The sequence below is a fragment of the Peromyscus leucopus genome, chromosome 1 (genome assembly GCF_004664715.2).
Source record: "Peromyscus leucopus breed LL Stock chromosome 1, UCI_PerLeu_2.1, whole genome shotgun sequence".
NCBI lineage: Eukaryota > Metazoa > Chordata > Mammalia > Rodentia > Cricetidae > Peromyscus > Peromyscus leucopus.
This window is the reverse complement of record NC_051063.1, coordinates 101,653,821-101,670,973: the sequence shown is the minus strand read 5'-3', so window position 1 is coordinate 101,670,973 and position 17,153 is coordinate 101,653,821. Positions and strand designations below refer to the sequence as shown.

The 17,153-nt window shown below is 37.9% G+C and overlaps 1 protein-coding gene across 1 annotated transcript; it reads right to left on the bottom strand.

Moving 5' to 3' along the window:
* Nucleotides 1–4,025: 4,025 nt before the first annotated feature.
* Nucleotides 4,026–4,989, bottom strand: LOC114706589 (olfactory receptor 52R1-like). The gene is given in 2 exon segments (XM_028889044.1): nt 4,026–4,871; nt 4,873–4,989. Coding segments are annotated over 2 exon segments (963 nt in total).
* Between the last annotated feature and the right edge of the window lie 12,164 nt (nt 4,990–17,153).

The window sequence follows — 17,153 nt, the reverse complement described above, 5'->3', positions numbered from 1 at the left end:
GCTTTAGATGGGCAATGTCTCCCAGCAATTTTTGAAAGTCATTAAGACTTCACAATTGGTCTCTCCTGATTTGTACTTTTTGGGGTTTAATTTTTTTCTAGACCTATTTTATATCATAAGAAATTAATAGAGTCTTCTCTTTGTATTTTTTTTTCCAGGAGCAATTTGTAATCTCCAGCAAGGCAAATTTTTCTTTCCTTCTTCAAACATTTTCCCTAAAGTATCCACATTTGAATTGGCTAATAAGGTGTCATCATATAATGGTAAATTATAGACTGAGGGAAATTGTACATGAATCATTTCCAATGGCTGTCATATAAAATATTGGCATAGGGTGGGGCTGTTTAACATTCTTTGTAGGAGAACATTCCATTGATATTTCTTAGGAGGCTGAGAATTATTATAAGTAGGCACCATGAAGGGAAGTTTTTCTCTATCCTTTCCTTGTAAATGTGTAGTGACTCAACAGGTTTTTAAATTGATAACTATAATAGACCATCCTTTAGGTAACAGTTGGCGAGGGATTTCCAGACTGTGAAGAGCACATTAGCTGAATCACCTTATTAACAGCTTTTAGATCTGTTACCATTCTCCATTTTCCAGATTTCTTTTAAATAACAAATACAAGAGAATTCCAAGGACTGGTCCATTCTTCAATATGTTAAGTATTTAGCTGATCTTGTACTAGCAGTTCTAAGGCCTGTAATTTTTCTGATGTCAAAGGCCATCGTTTCACCCAGACATGTTTGTCAATCAGCTATTTAAGAGGTAAGACTGTTGGTACCTTTGAAGGATCAACAGCTGTTGTGCCCTGTTTTTGTACAACCTGAATGGTTGGTGACTATTCTTTATAATACCTTTTAATATTTTTCCCAGAAACATATGTTAGTTTATGGTTTGTTTCTGAGATTGGAAAAATGTTAATCTGGGTATTCTATCATTGCTGTAACAAATCAAGCTCCCATAAATTCATTATTATATTATCCACATATGGCTTTAATTTTCCTCTCTGCCCTTCTGGCACTATATATTCGACTCAACCCATCTTGTGCTTTGTTTTACCTGAGATAAAGTTCCAACCCCTAAAAGCTGAACATTTACCTTCTGAAGAGGTCAATTTGGATGCCAAGATTCTGGGGCAAATATTGTTACATCTGCCTCTGTGTCTATAGGACCAATAAATTACAATGTCATTTATTCATACCTTTTTCTTTGGTCTTTGGTCACTTATAGAGGTCTGCTAAAATATTTGTTTTATAGTTTCTCCTGAAACTTTTGTTTTATTTTCTAATGCTGTTCTATCATTCAGAGCAGTATGGTTAATTAAAGGCATTAACCCCTTTAATTGCTCTGGGAAGGAGTTACCCCCACAATGACAGGGAATGACATGGGGGCCTGTGATAAACCCCTCAAAATCATTTCCTCCCCCAAACATTTCCTGATTGCAAAGTCTGTCTGTTCTTTGTTGATCTTCATTTGTTGGTCCAATATGTGCCTTTGCCACACCTTTTGCATACCCCAGAAGGGAGTGGCATTTTGTTTGGATTAGTCTTAGAAATACCATTGTTTTTAGAAACTTTTTTGAGAGAGAGAGAGAGACAGATAGACAGAGAGATAGAGAAAAAGATTTCTGAAGAATTCCATCAGGATGTCTCTTCTGACCTCACTTGGGATTTCTTGGTGGAAACAGTGAGGGATCTCTCCATATCCTGTAAACTTAACCCAAGCTCCTCAGAACTCAGCCACTTATTGGACTCTGCTGGATAGTTGTCTGTCTGTAACCACATTACTATTTCTTTTAGAACTCTCATGGCTCATATCCTTGCAAATGCTGAGTCCTCTATTTCACACATCCTTCCTACTTTTATGTGTCTGATGAATTAAAACTACTTTTTTATAAGACCCAGAATAACCACCATTTTTTATTTTAAATAACAATTCTGGGTTTCATTTATAAATTTTCATTCATTTTTTAATGTCTAGAGTCACTGCATGGGTGGCATCACAGGTATTCCATTTGTATTGTTTTCACATCTATTTCCTGACTAGAAGATAAAATCTGAGTGAAATGAATGGTTTATATTCCCCCATGTCTATGAATGCTCAATACATCACTGCTCCAGTGTAATATCCTTGCCTTTTAATAGTCACTCTAGTGTTTCAGGCCACTTGTGAATGAATCCCTGTCCCCTAGACTTCAGGTTAATTAAAGAAATAATGCACACCTAAAATTCCATTTTTTTAAGTGTGTGTGTGTGTGTGTGTGTGTGTGTGTGTGTGTGTGTGTGATTGCTTTATTCTAGTCAGATTTTCATCACTGTAACAAGTCACCTGAGATACAAATAAAGAGGAAGAAAATCCTACTTTGGCAAGTGGATACAGAGGTCAGGTACTGTTCTCTTGGCTCTGTTGCTTTGAGTCAATTAATCATGACAGGAGGCTTTGCTGTAAGCCTGTTCACCTCATATCAGCTTGCAGGCCAAGAGAAATAATGAGCTGGGATTCCTAATGCCCCCTCAAATGTCACACCCCAATGACATAACATTCTTCTGTGGGTCCCAGCAGTTTCCATTGCCTTCCAGTACTGCCAAAGCCTTAAACCATGTGTCCTTCATTAGTATGCAAAATTTCTCATGTCTTTAATCAGTAGCAAAATTTTACATATGTCAAAGAACTCCTTTAAAATAAATTTTTTTTTGTAATTTATTATCGGTAAAATGTTTTTGTATACCTATTTTATGTGTCTATATACCAGGGATCATGTAAATTTTTTCTTTTTTTAATAAGCCTTTTTAATAATTTATTTTTATTTTATTTTCATTGGTGCTTTACCTGCATGTAAGTCTATGTGAGGGTGTCAGAAGCCCTGGAAATGGAGCAGCTCACAAACAGGTGTGAATTACTATGTGGGTGCTGGGAATTGAACCTGGGTCCTCTGGAAGAGCAGCAAGGGCTCTCAGTTGCTGAGTCATCTCTCCAGCCCCAATGTAAACCTTATCATAATTATTTTTTACATAGAAAAATTAAATGGCAGCAATTGAAGAATTTTGAAAAATATTTTTGCAAAAAGGAAAACTAAAGTTTTCAGTCTTATTGACAACAGCAGGTATTATTAGCATTTATGTGTCTTTATTAAATAAGCTCATAAGCATATGTATTCATTTTATAATTAGCATTGAGAATTATGGAAATTAAATTTATTTTCTCTAAAACTTAATAGCATGTCAGTAATTCTTCACATCTTTGTTACAAATAAAATAGTACTAGTATCCAATCATATTTCTTCATTTGGTTTCACTTATTTTTCCCTCTCCCTCCTACCCTCTTCCCCTCATATTCTTCTCTCCTTCCTTCCCAGTCTGCCTTTCTTCCATTTCCTCCTTCTCTTCTCCCCTGCTCCTTTCCTCCTTCCTTACCTCCCTCTTTCCTTCCTCTCTCCTTTCTTTTTAATTTATTGAGATAAAGTTTTTCTGTATAGTCCAGACTGGCCTCAAATTCACAATGTTCCTGCCTCAGGTTCCCTGATGATGTGATTATTGGCATTTACCACCACACTCAGTTCCTACAGAATGAGTTGTAAGTTTTCTATTTATGTTATAGTTTTTGATTCAGACAGGACTTTGAACATGTCTATTTCTAAAAAGTATATTTTTCAATAAAGAGATTCTCAGATGGAATAAATATGTGTATTTTTAACTAATGAAATTCATTCTTTTCAAATTGTGTGACCATCTATTTAAACCATGGCAATCCAGTGAAATGTTTACTGATTGAATGGATGATAAGTACATTCTTTCAAGATGAATAAACAGCAATTAAGCCTACTATACATCACATCTCTCAGATTTCTGTCTGTGGGTACCATGAAATTCATTCTTTCTTGTTCTGGAAGGTTTTCAGCCTGTAGGCTAGCTTTTCTCATAGCGATGAGTTTATAATGGTAGGTAAGAGCCTGGGAACTGTTCCTCATCTGTGTGGATACATCAGTGTGGGTAACTGAATCATAGGATGCTGTGATCCCTGGTTCAAGGGCCTTTTCCACAACATCCTTGGATAACCCTGTCCCTGATCTGTTTGGTTCTAACTCCATAGATGATGGGGTTGAGCATGGGAGGAACTAGAAGATAGACATTAGCAAATATTATGTGTACAATGTGAGGCACGTGGTGGCCAAAGTGGTGGGTAAGGAAAGTGAAAAGGGCTGGAATATATAAGGTTAAGATTACACCAATATGAGAAGCACATGTACCAAAAGCTCTGAGACGGGCTTCACCTGAAGGTAACCTCAGCACAGCTTTCAGAATCATCACATAAGATACACTGATGACAATTAGATCAAAGCTAGCCACAGAGAAAGCCACAATGAGCCCATATCCGTGATTGATTCTGATGTCAGCACACACTAACTTGAGTACAGCCATGTGCTCACAGTAGGACTGGGGAATGACCTTGTTGGGGCAGAAGGGCATCCTGGAGATCATGAAGCAGAAAGGGCTCACCCACAGCAGCCCTCTGACCATCACAGCTGCCCTAAGTTTGATGACTACAGATGTGGTCAGAATGCTAGAATGTCGGAGTGGGAAGCAGATAGCCACATAGCGGTCCAAGGCCATCGCCATGAGCACCCCAGACTCCACAGAAGAAAAGGCATGTATGAAGAACACTTGGATGAGGAAGGCATGGTATTCAATCTTATGATCATGAAACAAGAGTATGGCCAGCATTTTAAGTTGTGTGGAGGTGGACAGGACCAGGTCAGTGGTAGCCAGCATAGCCAGAAAGAGATACATGGGGACATGCAGTGTGTGGTCAATCCGGATTATGTGTAGGATAATGATATTTCCAGTCATTGCCACAATATACATGACAGACACAGAATGGAAAGGCAACCCAATATTGATAATCCTCCAGTCCTGGAATTCCATGCAAGATAAAAAATGTAGCATGGGAAGAGTTGTTTCTTGAAGCTAGCACAAAGGAATGGGTCATCTTTTCTTTGCAGTGAAGTTAATCTTCTCTTTGAGTATTATAACAGTCAAGGATGACTATTTGCACTTGTGTAATATTACAATTTATCTCAGTAACAAATTATAGTAAAATAATCTTTTACAATATATAATATTTTGTAACATAAAATGATGCTACTGAATATTTTATTCGTTCTTATAATAGTCAAAATATTAGAACATGTGAGTTTCAAAGGTAATTATCTCCTAAAGGAAAATATTTTCTTGGAAGTAGAATCATTAAGGGGAAACTACTGTGATAAATTAATCATAATTACCTTTGTTATTCTCTATTTAACAAATCAGTTGGTCTACCTTCCACACAGTTCCATTTATCTCCATTTTGAGTCATTTCAGCATCATTAGCTCATGGTAGGAAGGAAATATGGATTAAAGGAGCATAGTAGTTTATTCTTGTATTATCTTTGGTTATTTAGGCAGTTAGCATCTTGTTTCTAGCCTGAAGAAAAAGATGAACCATCTGTGTGTTGGCAATTATATGTATTATCTTTAATTAAAATCTTAGGACATTGAATATCTTCTGCATTGTGATTGATTTATTCTCTCTTTAAATCAATGCCTTTCTCTGGTACAGTGTAAAAGTAGGCACAGGCCACATGTTAGTGCATGTCTGCAGTTATATACCAACCCAGACTTGCTTATACAAACAAACAGCAACCTGGGTTTGATTTGCAGACTGTAATTTATTCAGGGATGTCCTGGGTGGTAAATTATTTATGAAGATGGTTTTGAATCTGATATTCAGCCTAGCTCTTCTGTTCTTGATAAAGAGAAGTTGGGTAAATGTATGATGAGGAAACTATCTAATGAAGACCATTTTCAGATGTGATAGACCCATTAACTGATTCCTATTGACAATATTCTCAACTAGAACTTTTCCTGAACTATAATCCCTTGAGCCCTATTTGAGCTATGTTCATTATTAGTGTTATGGCTGTTTCTCTTGCTAGAAGTTATAGAGGATGTTTTTGAGTGTCAGCTTTTATATGTTCTTGCTTAATGTTGCTTGTTTTTTGATGACTGAGCTCTCCAAGAAATGTAACTTGTCACATAAAAACTGTAAGACTTAGATGACAGGTGACTTGGTTCTTTTTTTTTTTAATGTTTTTGAACCACTTTTATTGTCAAATTACTACTTTTTCTATCTGTAATATTCTATTATTTTTACAACTTTCCCTTTTCAGATCGCTGTTGACTTTTTCTTTTTTTAAATATTTTTTTTCTTTTTTTTATTTTATTTTACAATATGATTCAGTTCTACATAACAGCCACAGATTCCTTTGTTCTCCCCCTTCCTGCCCCCCCCCCTTCCCCCCAGCCCACCTCCCATTCCCACCTCCTCCAGATCAAGGCCACCCCCAGGACTGAGATCGACCTGGTAGACTCAGTCCAGGCAGGTCCAGTCCCCTCCTCCCAGATTGAGCCAAGCGTCCCTGTATAAGTCCCAGGTTTCAAACAGCTATCTCATGCAGCGAGCCCAGGACCTGGTGCCACTGCCTAGATACCTCCCAAACAGATCAAGCCAACCAACTGTCTCACCTCTTCAGAGGGCCTGATCCAGTTGGGGGCCCCTCAGCCTTTGGTTCATAGTTCATATGTTTCCATTATTTTGGCTATTTGTCCCTGTGCTTTATCCAATCTTGGTTTCAACAATTCTTGCTCATATAAACCCTCACCTTTCTTGCTAATTAGACTCCCAGCGCTCTACCAGGGACCTAGCCGTGGATGTCTGCATCCAGATTCCTCAGTACTTGGATGGGGTTTCTGGCACAACTATTAGGGTGTTTGGCCATCCCATCACCAGAGTAGGTCAGTCCCGGCTGTCTCTCGGCCATTGCCAGCAGTCTTTTGTGGGGGTATCTTTGTGGATTTCTGTGGGCCTCTTTAGCACTTTGTTTCTTCCTTTTCTCATGTGGTCTTCATTTACCATGGTCTCCTATTCCTTGGTCTCACTCTCTGTTCTTTGGTCTCACTCTCTGTTCTTGATCCAGCTGGGATCTCCCCCTCTCTTTCCCTCGACCCTCGCCCTTCATTGCTCCCACTCATGACCAGGCTGTTCATGCAGATCTCATCCATTTCTCCGTCATTGGGTGATCCCTGTATCTTTCTTGGGGTCCTGTTTTCCAGGTAGCCTCACTGGTGATATGAGTAGCAGTCCAGTCATTCTTGTTCCACATCTAGTATCCTCCTATGAGTGAGTACATACCATATTTGTCTTTCTGAGTCTGGGTTACCTCACTCAGGATGATTTTTTCTAGATCCATCCATTTTCCTGCAAACCTCATGATGTCATTGTTTTTCTCTGCTGAGTAGTATTCCATGTGTATATGTACCACAATTTATTTATCCATTCTTCAGTTGAAGTGACTTGGTTCTTACCCAACATCTTTTTTTCTTAGACTTTGCTGCCTTGTGCTCTGGTTTGAGAAGCACAAGTTTCACCTTGCAAAAAGACTATCCTTATAGGCTCCCTTAAGAAATTGTTGTAAACTAACAAATATTTTATTATATAGGCTTCTAGGATCCTGAAGGGGCTTCTTCAAGATTTCAAGCAGACCTCATATATTTCTTTATACTCTTCATCTATAATGGTCTGAGAGTAATGGGGCTCAGATTTCAGAAGTCTCCTTTACACCAGAAAGCTAATCAACCTTTCCAGCTAATAATCATGAGATATTCCAAAACAAATACTATAAGGATTCTGTCCTTATTATGTTATCAGCTTGCAACTGTGTCCCAGCCTAAAAAGTAGACATGTGCTCCCATGTGCTCTCTCCGTATTCTCTCTTTGTACTTTCCCTCTGCCCGCCATCTCTCTCTCCCTCCCCCCTCCTCCTCCTAATAAAGTTCTAAAAAGGTAACCATAGCTTGTGTCATTAAATGATCTGTCAATGATCACATACAAAATTATTGTCAGAGAACATCACTCTTGGACCAGGGCTTCTGACTTTGTTGGTAATGAATAGTTGAGAATTCTGCGCCTGATGGTTCAGGCAAATTGTTGATCTGTAATGACAAAGGCTGATAGGCAGGGTGCTTAGACAACATACTGAATTAGAGAATTTGGAGAATTCTTGCTACTTCCCTGGACTGGAGCCTCTGGATTAAGCTCTAGGTGGGGCTTTTAGTGTCTTTGGGAATGTATTGCTTTCTCTTTGATCTTTTTCTCCCTCCCTCCCCCTCTCTCCCTCACTTCTTCCCTCTCTCCTTTTCTCTCTTCCTCCCTTCCTTTCTTCCTTCTCTCTCCCTCCCTCCCTCCTCTATCTCAACAGTGTCTAAATATATAGTATGTAACCCAGTTGGCCTCAAAAGCCAGAATACTAGGATTTTAGGATTGTACAACCATTGACTTGAGATGACATTCTTATTGGCTTCTTCCCATTAGTCTTTATAGAGGACTCATTATTTTACATGGTTTGGAAGTGAGACCCCCTCCATATTGCATGGTTTAATTGGAAATACAATTTTCCTCTTCCTTGATCTCTAAATTTTTTTTTTCAGACACAGCACACTCATGGTAAGAGACACATCTCAGTCTTTCTCATTCTATTCTGTTTGGTCTGACTTTATACCCTCAGTGATGATTTTTCTTTTGAGAATCAATAGAATAGCAGAAATGACCTGAGAGCTACATTTGAAATGGGAGATGTGGCCCTCAACCCATGTCTGTTTTCTCCATGAACTGTTCCTTCATGTTCGATGGAATCTATTGTCCTTACATTTAAAAATTTACCCCTATTTCCCTTCCATTCTTAAGTAATCAACACATGAAGATTTATGAGTACAAGCTATGCTTAATGGACAGGAAACTTGCTGCTCCTTTGCCATTTTTGTTGCATGTGAAAGGATTTCATTATGACAACAACAGTCTATCATCTGGTTTGGTTTGAAATATGGAGCTGTGCAATTTTTAGAAAAGATGAAAAGGACTTATAATTACCCTCTTGATCAATACCCCTTTTCCCTCTATTCTTCTATGACATATATTATTCTTACTTTTTATAGGACACAACTATTATTAATATAGTATAAAATACTACACAATATAATCTGAAATAAAGTTATTGGTTGTCTCAACATTATAGAAAGGGTAATGAAATTTTTATTCTGACTGTGGAATATCTGAATCTAAGTGTAGAGAATGTGAGGTTCAGAATTAGTCTGTTGCTGGATAGCTTCTGTCTAGAGGGCATCTTCCTACCTTTCTAGGTCTGACACAGTGGAAGCCATGATTCTTCTCCCCATCTCAGGTGTGGCTCAGTGAACTTGGGTTTCTAGACAGGGTATTCCCATCAAGTCAAGACTTTGCCTTCTTGATTCTTGAAGAGTCCGTATGTCCCACTGATTTTTGAGAAGTAAAAGATGCCTGAGGCAAAAGGAATAATTCCCCCTGAGATCAGCTATATCTTTGAACAAGCCTACTATGACTAAAGAAGTTCTGACAAGCCCCTGGGATCCAGCCTTGGATAGAGACCTCAGGTCTTTTTAAAGAACTGTGTGGTCTGTCTGTTCCCCAAAGTGCTGGTTCTCTCCCTCTTTTTATATCCACTGCCTCATATTCACAATGACTCCCTCTAAGACTAGAAACTAAAGGTGGAAGTATTTTTTTTTTTTTCGAGACAGGGTTTCTCTGTGTAGCTTTGTGCCTTTCCTGGAACTCGCTTTGGAGACCAGGCTGGCCTCGAACTCACAGAGATCCGCCTGCCTCTGCCTCCCGAGTGCTGGGATTAAAGGCGTGCGCCACCACTGCCTGGCCTAAAGGTGGAAATATTAACCCCTAACTTTCCTCTCTTGTCTGTGTACAGGAACACAGAGACACTTTAAATGAATGCACAAGAAAGTGTGTTGTTGAGATTATGTGAATGAGCTTATGCTTATGCTTACTTTTTTCTGTTAAAGTATTTATAGCTCTTATTTTAGGCATATCATGTGCAACATGACATTTCATTGATCCTTCACATATGTTTATGTATGAGTATGAGAGGTATGCCTATAAATATGAAAGGCATTGCTGTATGAGTGCATATGTGTATATATGTAGAAGCATTGATAATTATTAAAGTACATATAATTAATGTAATACTCTGATTCAATGCATTCATGGTTACCAAATGCACAGGAATGTCTAATTACATTTCTAATAGTGTAAAATAACATATCATGATGCATATTTATGATGGATCTAAGTATGTGACATTATTTTGAAATAAGATCAAAATGATGATGGTGTTTGATAAGACCTTAGTAGATTTAATGAATTCCTAGTCCAATATGACTGAAGTCCTTATCTAAATACACAGACACACACACACACACACACAAACACACACACACATACACACACACACACATACACACACAAACACACGTCCTGTGAACTAAAAGGCAGAGATCAAGGTGTTGCCCTATAAATGCAGGTTTCCATCAAACTATCAGAAGCTAGAAGAGAAGGACACAAAAGATTATCCCACAAAACCAAGAGAATGAACCACATCTACTAAAACATTGATAATGGCCTTTGGGTCTATGACAAAGGGATTTCTCTGGTGAAGCCATTAAACTTTTAAGTATTTATCATAGCAGTCCTAGAATAATGATTGTGCCAATACCTTTATATCTATTTTTAAATATTAAAAAATTAATATAATTTCTTTATTGATCCTTTGGCAATTTCACATCATGTATCCCATCTGCTATTTTCCCCAGTCCCTCCATATCTGCCCTTCACTCTTGGATCACCCCCCAAAAAAGAAAATTAAAAAATTGAAACCAAACCAAACCAACCAACCAACCAACCAAAAACCAAAAAATCCACTTTGCTCCTGTCTTTCCTGCTTCTCCAGCATCTCTTCATTCATCTTAGTGGCACTGGGAGCCGTGGTTTGTCACAGAGTATACCCTTTTGTCCTAACAGCTTTACTTGCAAATGTTTATTGCAATGAGTTATTGGTCTGGTTCAAGGCCTCTGGTTTCTGCTACACCATCATCCCTAGACCCTTACTAAAATACTAGACCTGAGGCTGCCCCCTCAGCTGCTGAGCAGAGTCAGCTCTCTTATGCACGCACTGTCAGGGGAAGCTCTCTCACGCTTGTGGTGAAGGGTGGGGCCATTTCTTTGAGTGCAGGGGGCCAACTCTCCTGTAAGGGTTGAGGTCAGCTTTCTTGCTTCAGTGTCCAGAGAGAAGCAGGGCCAGCTTTCCCAGGGCCAGCGAAGAGCAGGGCTGGCTCAGTGTGGTCCGTTGGATATCATCACACATGGTTTTTATGGCCTTCTGTGGTAATGATGGCCACAGACATCAACACAGACCCCAGCTTCTGCAGGGCCACAGACCCAGACATAGCCTTTAGGATCACCTCAGGCCCAGGCAACATCATGGCTACAGGGAGCAATGCAGGCCACCAAGATTGGCATAGCTCCAGCAGCAGCAGGGCTCTTGGACACCAACATGGCCATAGGTGGTGGTCCAGACTGTGACATCCATGCAGTCTTTGGTGACAACATGGGCCATGGATGTTAATACAGATCCTGACTGCTGTAGGATCAGGAATCCAGACATGGCTTTTGGCAGCAACCTGGGCCCTCTTTGCTTAATGTTCGGCTGTGGATTTCTGCTGGTGGGATCTGTGCCCACCAGCTGCCTGAGGAAGCCTCTCTGAAAGGAATTCTTAAGAATACAAAAGTAGCTGCAACAAGAAAAGAAATGGAACCAACAATAGACTTTATCAAGAGAAAGAATGTTCACTTATAAAAATGAAAATGCAGCTGGGCAGTGGTGGCACACACCTTTAATCCCAGCACTCGGGAGGCAGAGGCAGGAGGATCTCTATGAGTTTGAGGCCAACCTGGGCTACAGAGTGAGTCTATCTATTCATAGAAAAGAAGACAGCTTATTAAAGGTATAAGCAACTTGTTTAAACAGAAATTTCACAAAGAGAGGTAGGTGAATGGCCAATTCGGAGATGAAAATGTGCACAGCACTCTTATTCATTAAAAAAGAAGACAAATTACAATGAGATATCAATGTACATCTATAATGTACATAAAAATCTGTCAGTCACAGATTAAGTCTATTATTTTTACATTTTCTCAAGTGAACATCCACAATGTACCAAGAATGGAAAAGAGTAAGACCTATATATAATATTTTGTAACATTTTAAATAACTTGCCTGAACATATTTATGACTTAATAAAATTTAGTAGGTAAGACTACTTGATCTGTAGTTACCAAGAGGGCCAGTAGTCATGTCCACTATACTAACCTAGACCTAAACTATGCTCAGCTAAAACCATTGTGGCATAGACCCTTACATTTTCAAACTAAGTATAAACATAACAGAAAAAGCAGAGGGTTTATACAAGCAAGAATACAGAAAAATTATCTTTTATGTTCATTTTTTCTCTGAATCACATTAGAATCTGGAGCAGGTGCTGCAATGAATAGATAAGTATCCAAGACACTGAACCTATAGTAAGTAAGTACAAGTGACACGAACTCAGAAACCTCCCAATGTAAATACAGGAGTGAAACTGACATGGCATGTAACTTTCAGAGAGTGTTAAAATCCTGCACAAGGTATGACCTCAGAGCAGGAAAGATGTCAGAAACTCAGAACACAGGCCCTAGTTCTGACCCTGAATCATGTTGTTCATATTAACAAGATATGGGCATTGATATGCAAACCATGAGTTACAAAGATTTAATTTTCTTATAAACAAATAGTCATAAGTCAATAGTGAGGTAATGAAGAAAGTTTATCCTTTTGTAGCTACAATTTGAATTTCTAAGAAAAAAATTTGCTTCAGAAAAACATGGTTTAAAATAAATTAAACAAAATTTACATAACAATGAACAACTGAGTCACTGTTAAGAGAGTTAGCTCTCCTCTCACTATTGGATGGCTTGAGTCATTCTTTCTTAGACACATGGTTAATTCTATTTTAGTTATTATTTTATATTTAACAATTCATTTTTTAAAGAAGAGTCTTATGTAACTCAAGCTGTCCTTGAATTGAGTACATAACCAAGGATGAACTCAGAATCCCAATTCTCTTGACTTTATCTCCCAAGGGGCTAGGATTACAAATGGACACAACATGCTGAACGTCTGTGCCAACTGAAATTTAATTGTATTCCAGTCAGAAGTTAATTGCTTTTCAAACTTGATTCACTTAAACACAAACATGAAATAGTAGCTATGAGTATATATGTTAGTTTAGATATATTTTTGAGAAAAGCATAATGATATGGTAGTTCAATTTGAGGAAGGATAGAAAAGCGAAGGAGAAAAGTTCATGATGGTTCATTTTATGAACTCTGTCAAAAATCATAATCTGAAGGTAATGGAAAAGCAAAGAACATTTATATTTAAATGTATTATGAAGATAGTAAAATGAGAGACAGAAGTAAACAGGCATTTTGACCTGGTTAGTGCAGTGTGAGGAGCCTCCTGGGTAATTTTTCTTGTCACACCTCTTTGGAGTCTCATGGGCCTTTTGACAACAGGCTTGAAGTACATGCTGGGATGCTTGCTAGAGGGTCAGACCCATGAGCCACTAGAGCAACCTGTACATACATGTGGGGAATGCACCGGTCCTTTTGTTGGTAAGACACTAGGGTCAGGTAAGACACTAAGACCCTTACAACAGAGCCCATGGAATAGTCTGCTGAGGTCTACCTGGAGGGTAGGAGAAACCAGAAAAAAGAGGAGAATGGAGAGGGATGCTGAGAGCAGAAGGACCACAGATGTGAGGTGGAAGAGAAAAACCCATGGGGGTATTGGAATTAAGTGCATCAGCAGGAAGATGGCAGACATGTTTCTTTCCAGGAGACATCATCGAAGATGGGGAAAGTAGACAGAATTGTTGTTATTCAATGTAGTCCTAAAAGTGACATTCACCATGTACTTTATTTCTTTTTCACTTTTCATTTAGCTTTGAGATTGGGATCATTTCTGTATCCCTCTTTCCTTTGTCAGGAAGTAAGCTCTCTGGCAGGTTTAACCTGACATCAGTTCTAGTCTTGGGTATAGATAGTGCATTTAGTGTTATGGCTTCCTGTGTCTAACTCCCTCACCCTCACTAGACACAACTTAGTTTATTGCAAATTAGTGGCCAATCTTCCCAGATATTGGATTTATTTGATGGTGACCGAGATATGGCTTCATATTCTTTCTTTCGTTTTTTCCTGCCATTTTATTCCCTACATGATGTTTATTATCAAAATAACTACTTCATACACATTATATATGTGTATATATACATGCATATATTTTACACATACAATTCCATCATATTTAAAGGTACATTTATTTAATTATATATTGTTTTAACTAACCTTTTACATTATTTTTCTGCATGAGTTTTTTGTTTTGTTTTGTTTTTCTTTTTTAAAAAACATTTCTCTGTGTAGTCCTGGCTGTCTTGAAACTTGTTCTGTAGACAAGGCTGGTCTTGAAATCAGGGGTCCACCTGCCTCTGTCTCCTGTGTGCTGGGATTAAAGGTGTGTACCACCACTGCCTGGCTCTGGATGAGTTTTTAAAAAGTTCCCCTAATATTGGCTTTATTGTCAATGAGTTTACTTTAACATTTTATCTTTATCGATTGTTTATTTTGATGTTTATTTAATAGTTTCCTAGTTTTTTTATGTTGACAACTTGAATAATTAATATTTTTCTAATAAATGTACATTCATTAGGCTATAATTTACACTTACATGCTGATATGTAGTTTTCTTAATGCTCTTCAATTTAAAAAATATTTTTTCTAAATCATTTATTTTTTCTGGTATGGATAAAATACTAACTAATAGTAGTAGTTGTTACTCCTTTGGGGGCATTCCATCTTATACTAATATCCTAGTATTATCCTTAGAAAACAACAAATTGTAAATTATTTGTAAGCTAATTTAACAGTTTATGTTAGAGTGTATGAAAATTTCTAAGAGATACTGTATTCAGGGGGACCTGAGGTAGATATAGAAAGAAATGCTAAAGTTTGAGTAAAAGAGTTTTGATAATTAATTGGAAATGGTATCAGTTCAATAAATAAAGCACAACAGTAATATTTCCAAAATCTAGACTATTTCTGTGAAAATAATAATACATGATTCTATTATATATAATGTATTTATGTGGTGATGTAAGTTATGGGAGAAAGTTATTGAGTATGATAGAGTGATGAAATTCATAACATGTTGATATGTTTTTATTTATGAGAATCCATGCAGATTTTTCTCAAAGAACTTTTATTTTGAAGTTTAGATTCTGGCAACTAGAATTGGAATTTCAATATTTACTTGAAATTTGTCTTTCTGTAGATGAAGTAGAAGTCATAAAAATGAGCAAGGTACTTTTTTGTGAAATTACTTGACAATAGGCAGAGGACTGATATCAGAAAGAGACATAGGTGAAACTGCAAACATGGGTTTATCAGGAGAACAAAAACAAGACAAAAAGAAAGAAGGAATCTACTGTCTTGAAACAACTAATAGAAACTAGCTTCCAAAGAGAATGGGGAGAGAAATTTTTTAGGAGGAATCTTCAACAGCACACACTAAGAATTCCATGGTCACTAAAATGAACCACTGGATTCATCAGCTTCTGTTGACAGTGTAGCTTGGGTGTCTTGGCACACAATGGAGCATAGACACCGAGGTCACTTTCCAGAAAAACTAAAGAGTGCCACATCTACACAGTTTACCTGGGATTATATTTAACACACAGCAGTCTACACCGAAGGAAGTGTATTGACTACAGTATGTCTCTGGGAAAACACATACTTGAAAACAGTTCATCAGTAGCTTTGTCATCCTGGGTGGTAGATAGACTCCTCCCATGCATTTCTGACCTATAAGGAGTGTAAGGCATTAGTATAAGATAGAGAACATCTATTTTGTTGTCGAATTGCACACTTTGGGGAGAGTTACTTAGTTCCCCACCCTCTGTATATGTATGAGAGAGGGAGAGGAGAAGTTTTACTTCCTTGAACAGTTTTTATGATTGGATAAGTATAGATAAGAAAACAATAGCATCTGCCACATTGTATATGTTCTGGTACAAAACCTCTGGGTTTCAGTAGTATACTGTGTCATTTGTTATAACACAGTCTTTAATTTTTTTGCATTAAAAATAAGGGCAAGGATATCTTTCTCCCTTCCTCTCTCTCTTCCCTTTTCCCCTTCTTCCCCATTTCTCTTCCTCTTTCTCCTTCTCTTTCTTTTCTGTTTTTCCTTAAATTCTGTTCTGTTAGGCCCTTTTCTTTTTTTTTCTTTTTTCTTTTTTTTAGCCTAGAGAGTTTAGGGTGAAAGATTTTTAATGGCAAAACCCAAATCCTGGTATCTTTTTTTTTTGATATATATTTTTTATTTTACAATATCATTCAGTTCTACATATCAGCCATGGGTTCCCCTATTCTCCCCCCTCCCACGCCCTCCCCTTACCCCCAGCCCAACCTCCATTCCCACCTCCTCCAGGACAAGTCCTCCCCCGAGGACTGTGATCAACTTGGTAGACTCAGTCCAGGGAGGTCCAGTCCCTTCCTCCCAGACTAAGCCAAGTGTCCCTGCATAAGTTCCAGGTTTCAGACAGCCAACTCATGCAATGAGCACAGGACTTGGTCCCACTGCCTAGATGCCTCCCAAACTGATCAAGCCAATCAACTGTCTCACCTATTCAGAGGGCCTGATCCAGCTGGGAGCCCCTCAGCCTTTGGTTCATAGTTCATGTGTTTCCATTCATTTGGCTATTTTTTTTTCAATAATTGAGTAAAACTGAAATTTATTATATACCACAGTCTTTCTTTCTTTCTTTCTTTCTTTCTTTCTTTCTTTCTTTCTTTCTTTCTTTCTTTCTTTCTTATTTTTTCTCTAATGTTTTCTCTCAAGAGTCAGACAGTGATTTGTCAAAGTAGTAGTGCAATTAATGATTCAATTACTGAGATATAATTGCTTCAAATGCAAAATACATGTGCTGGAAGAGAAGCCTACAGTTCTAGGATATCAGGAAATATTAAAATTCTTTAATAATTAGCAGTATTGACTAAGTACCAAAGAGATGTTTATGGGATAAGCTATATATGCATTCTTACATTCAATCCTAATTACCTTTCTCTTCCCAGCCTCCACT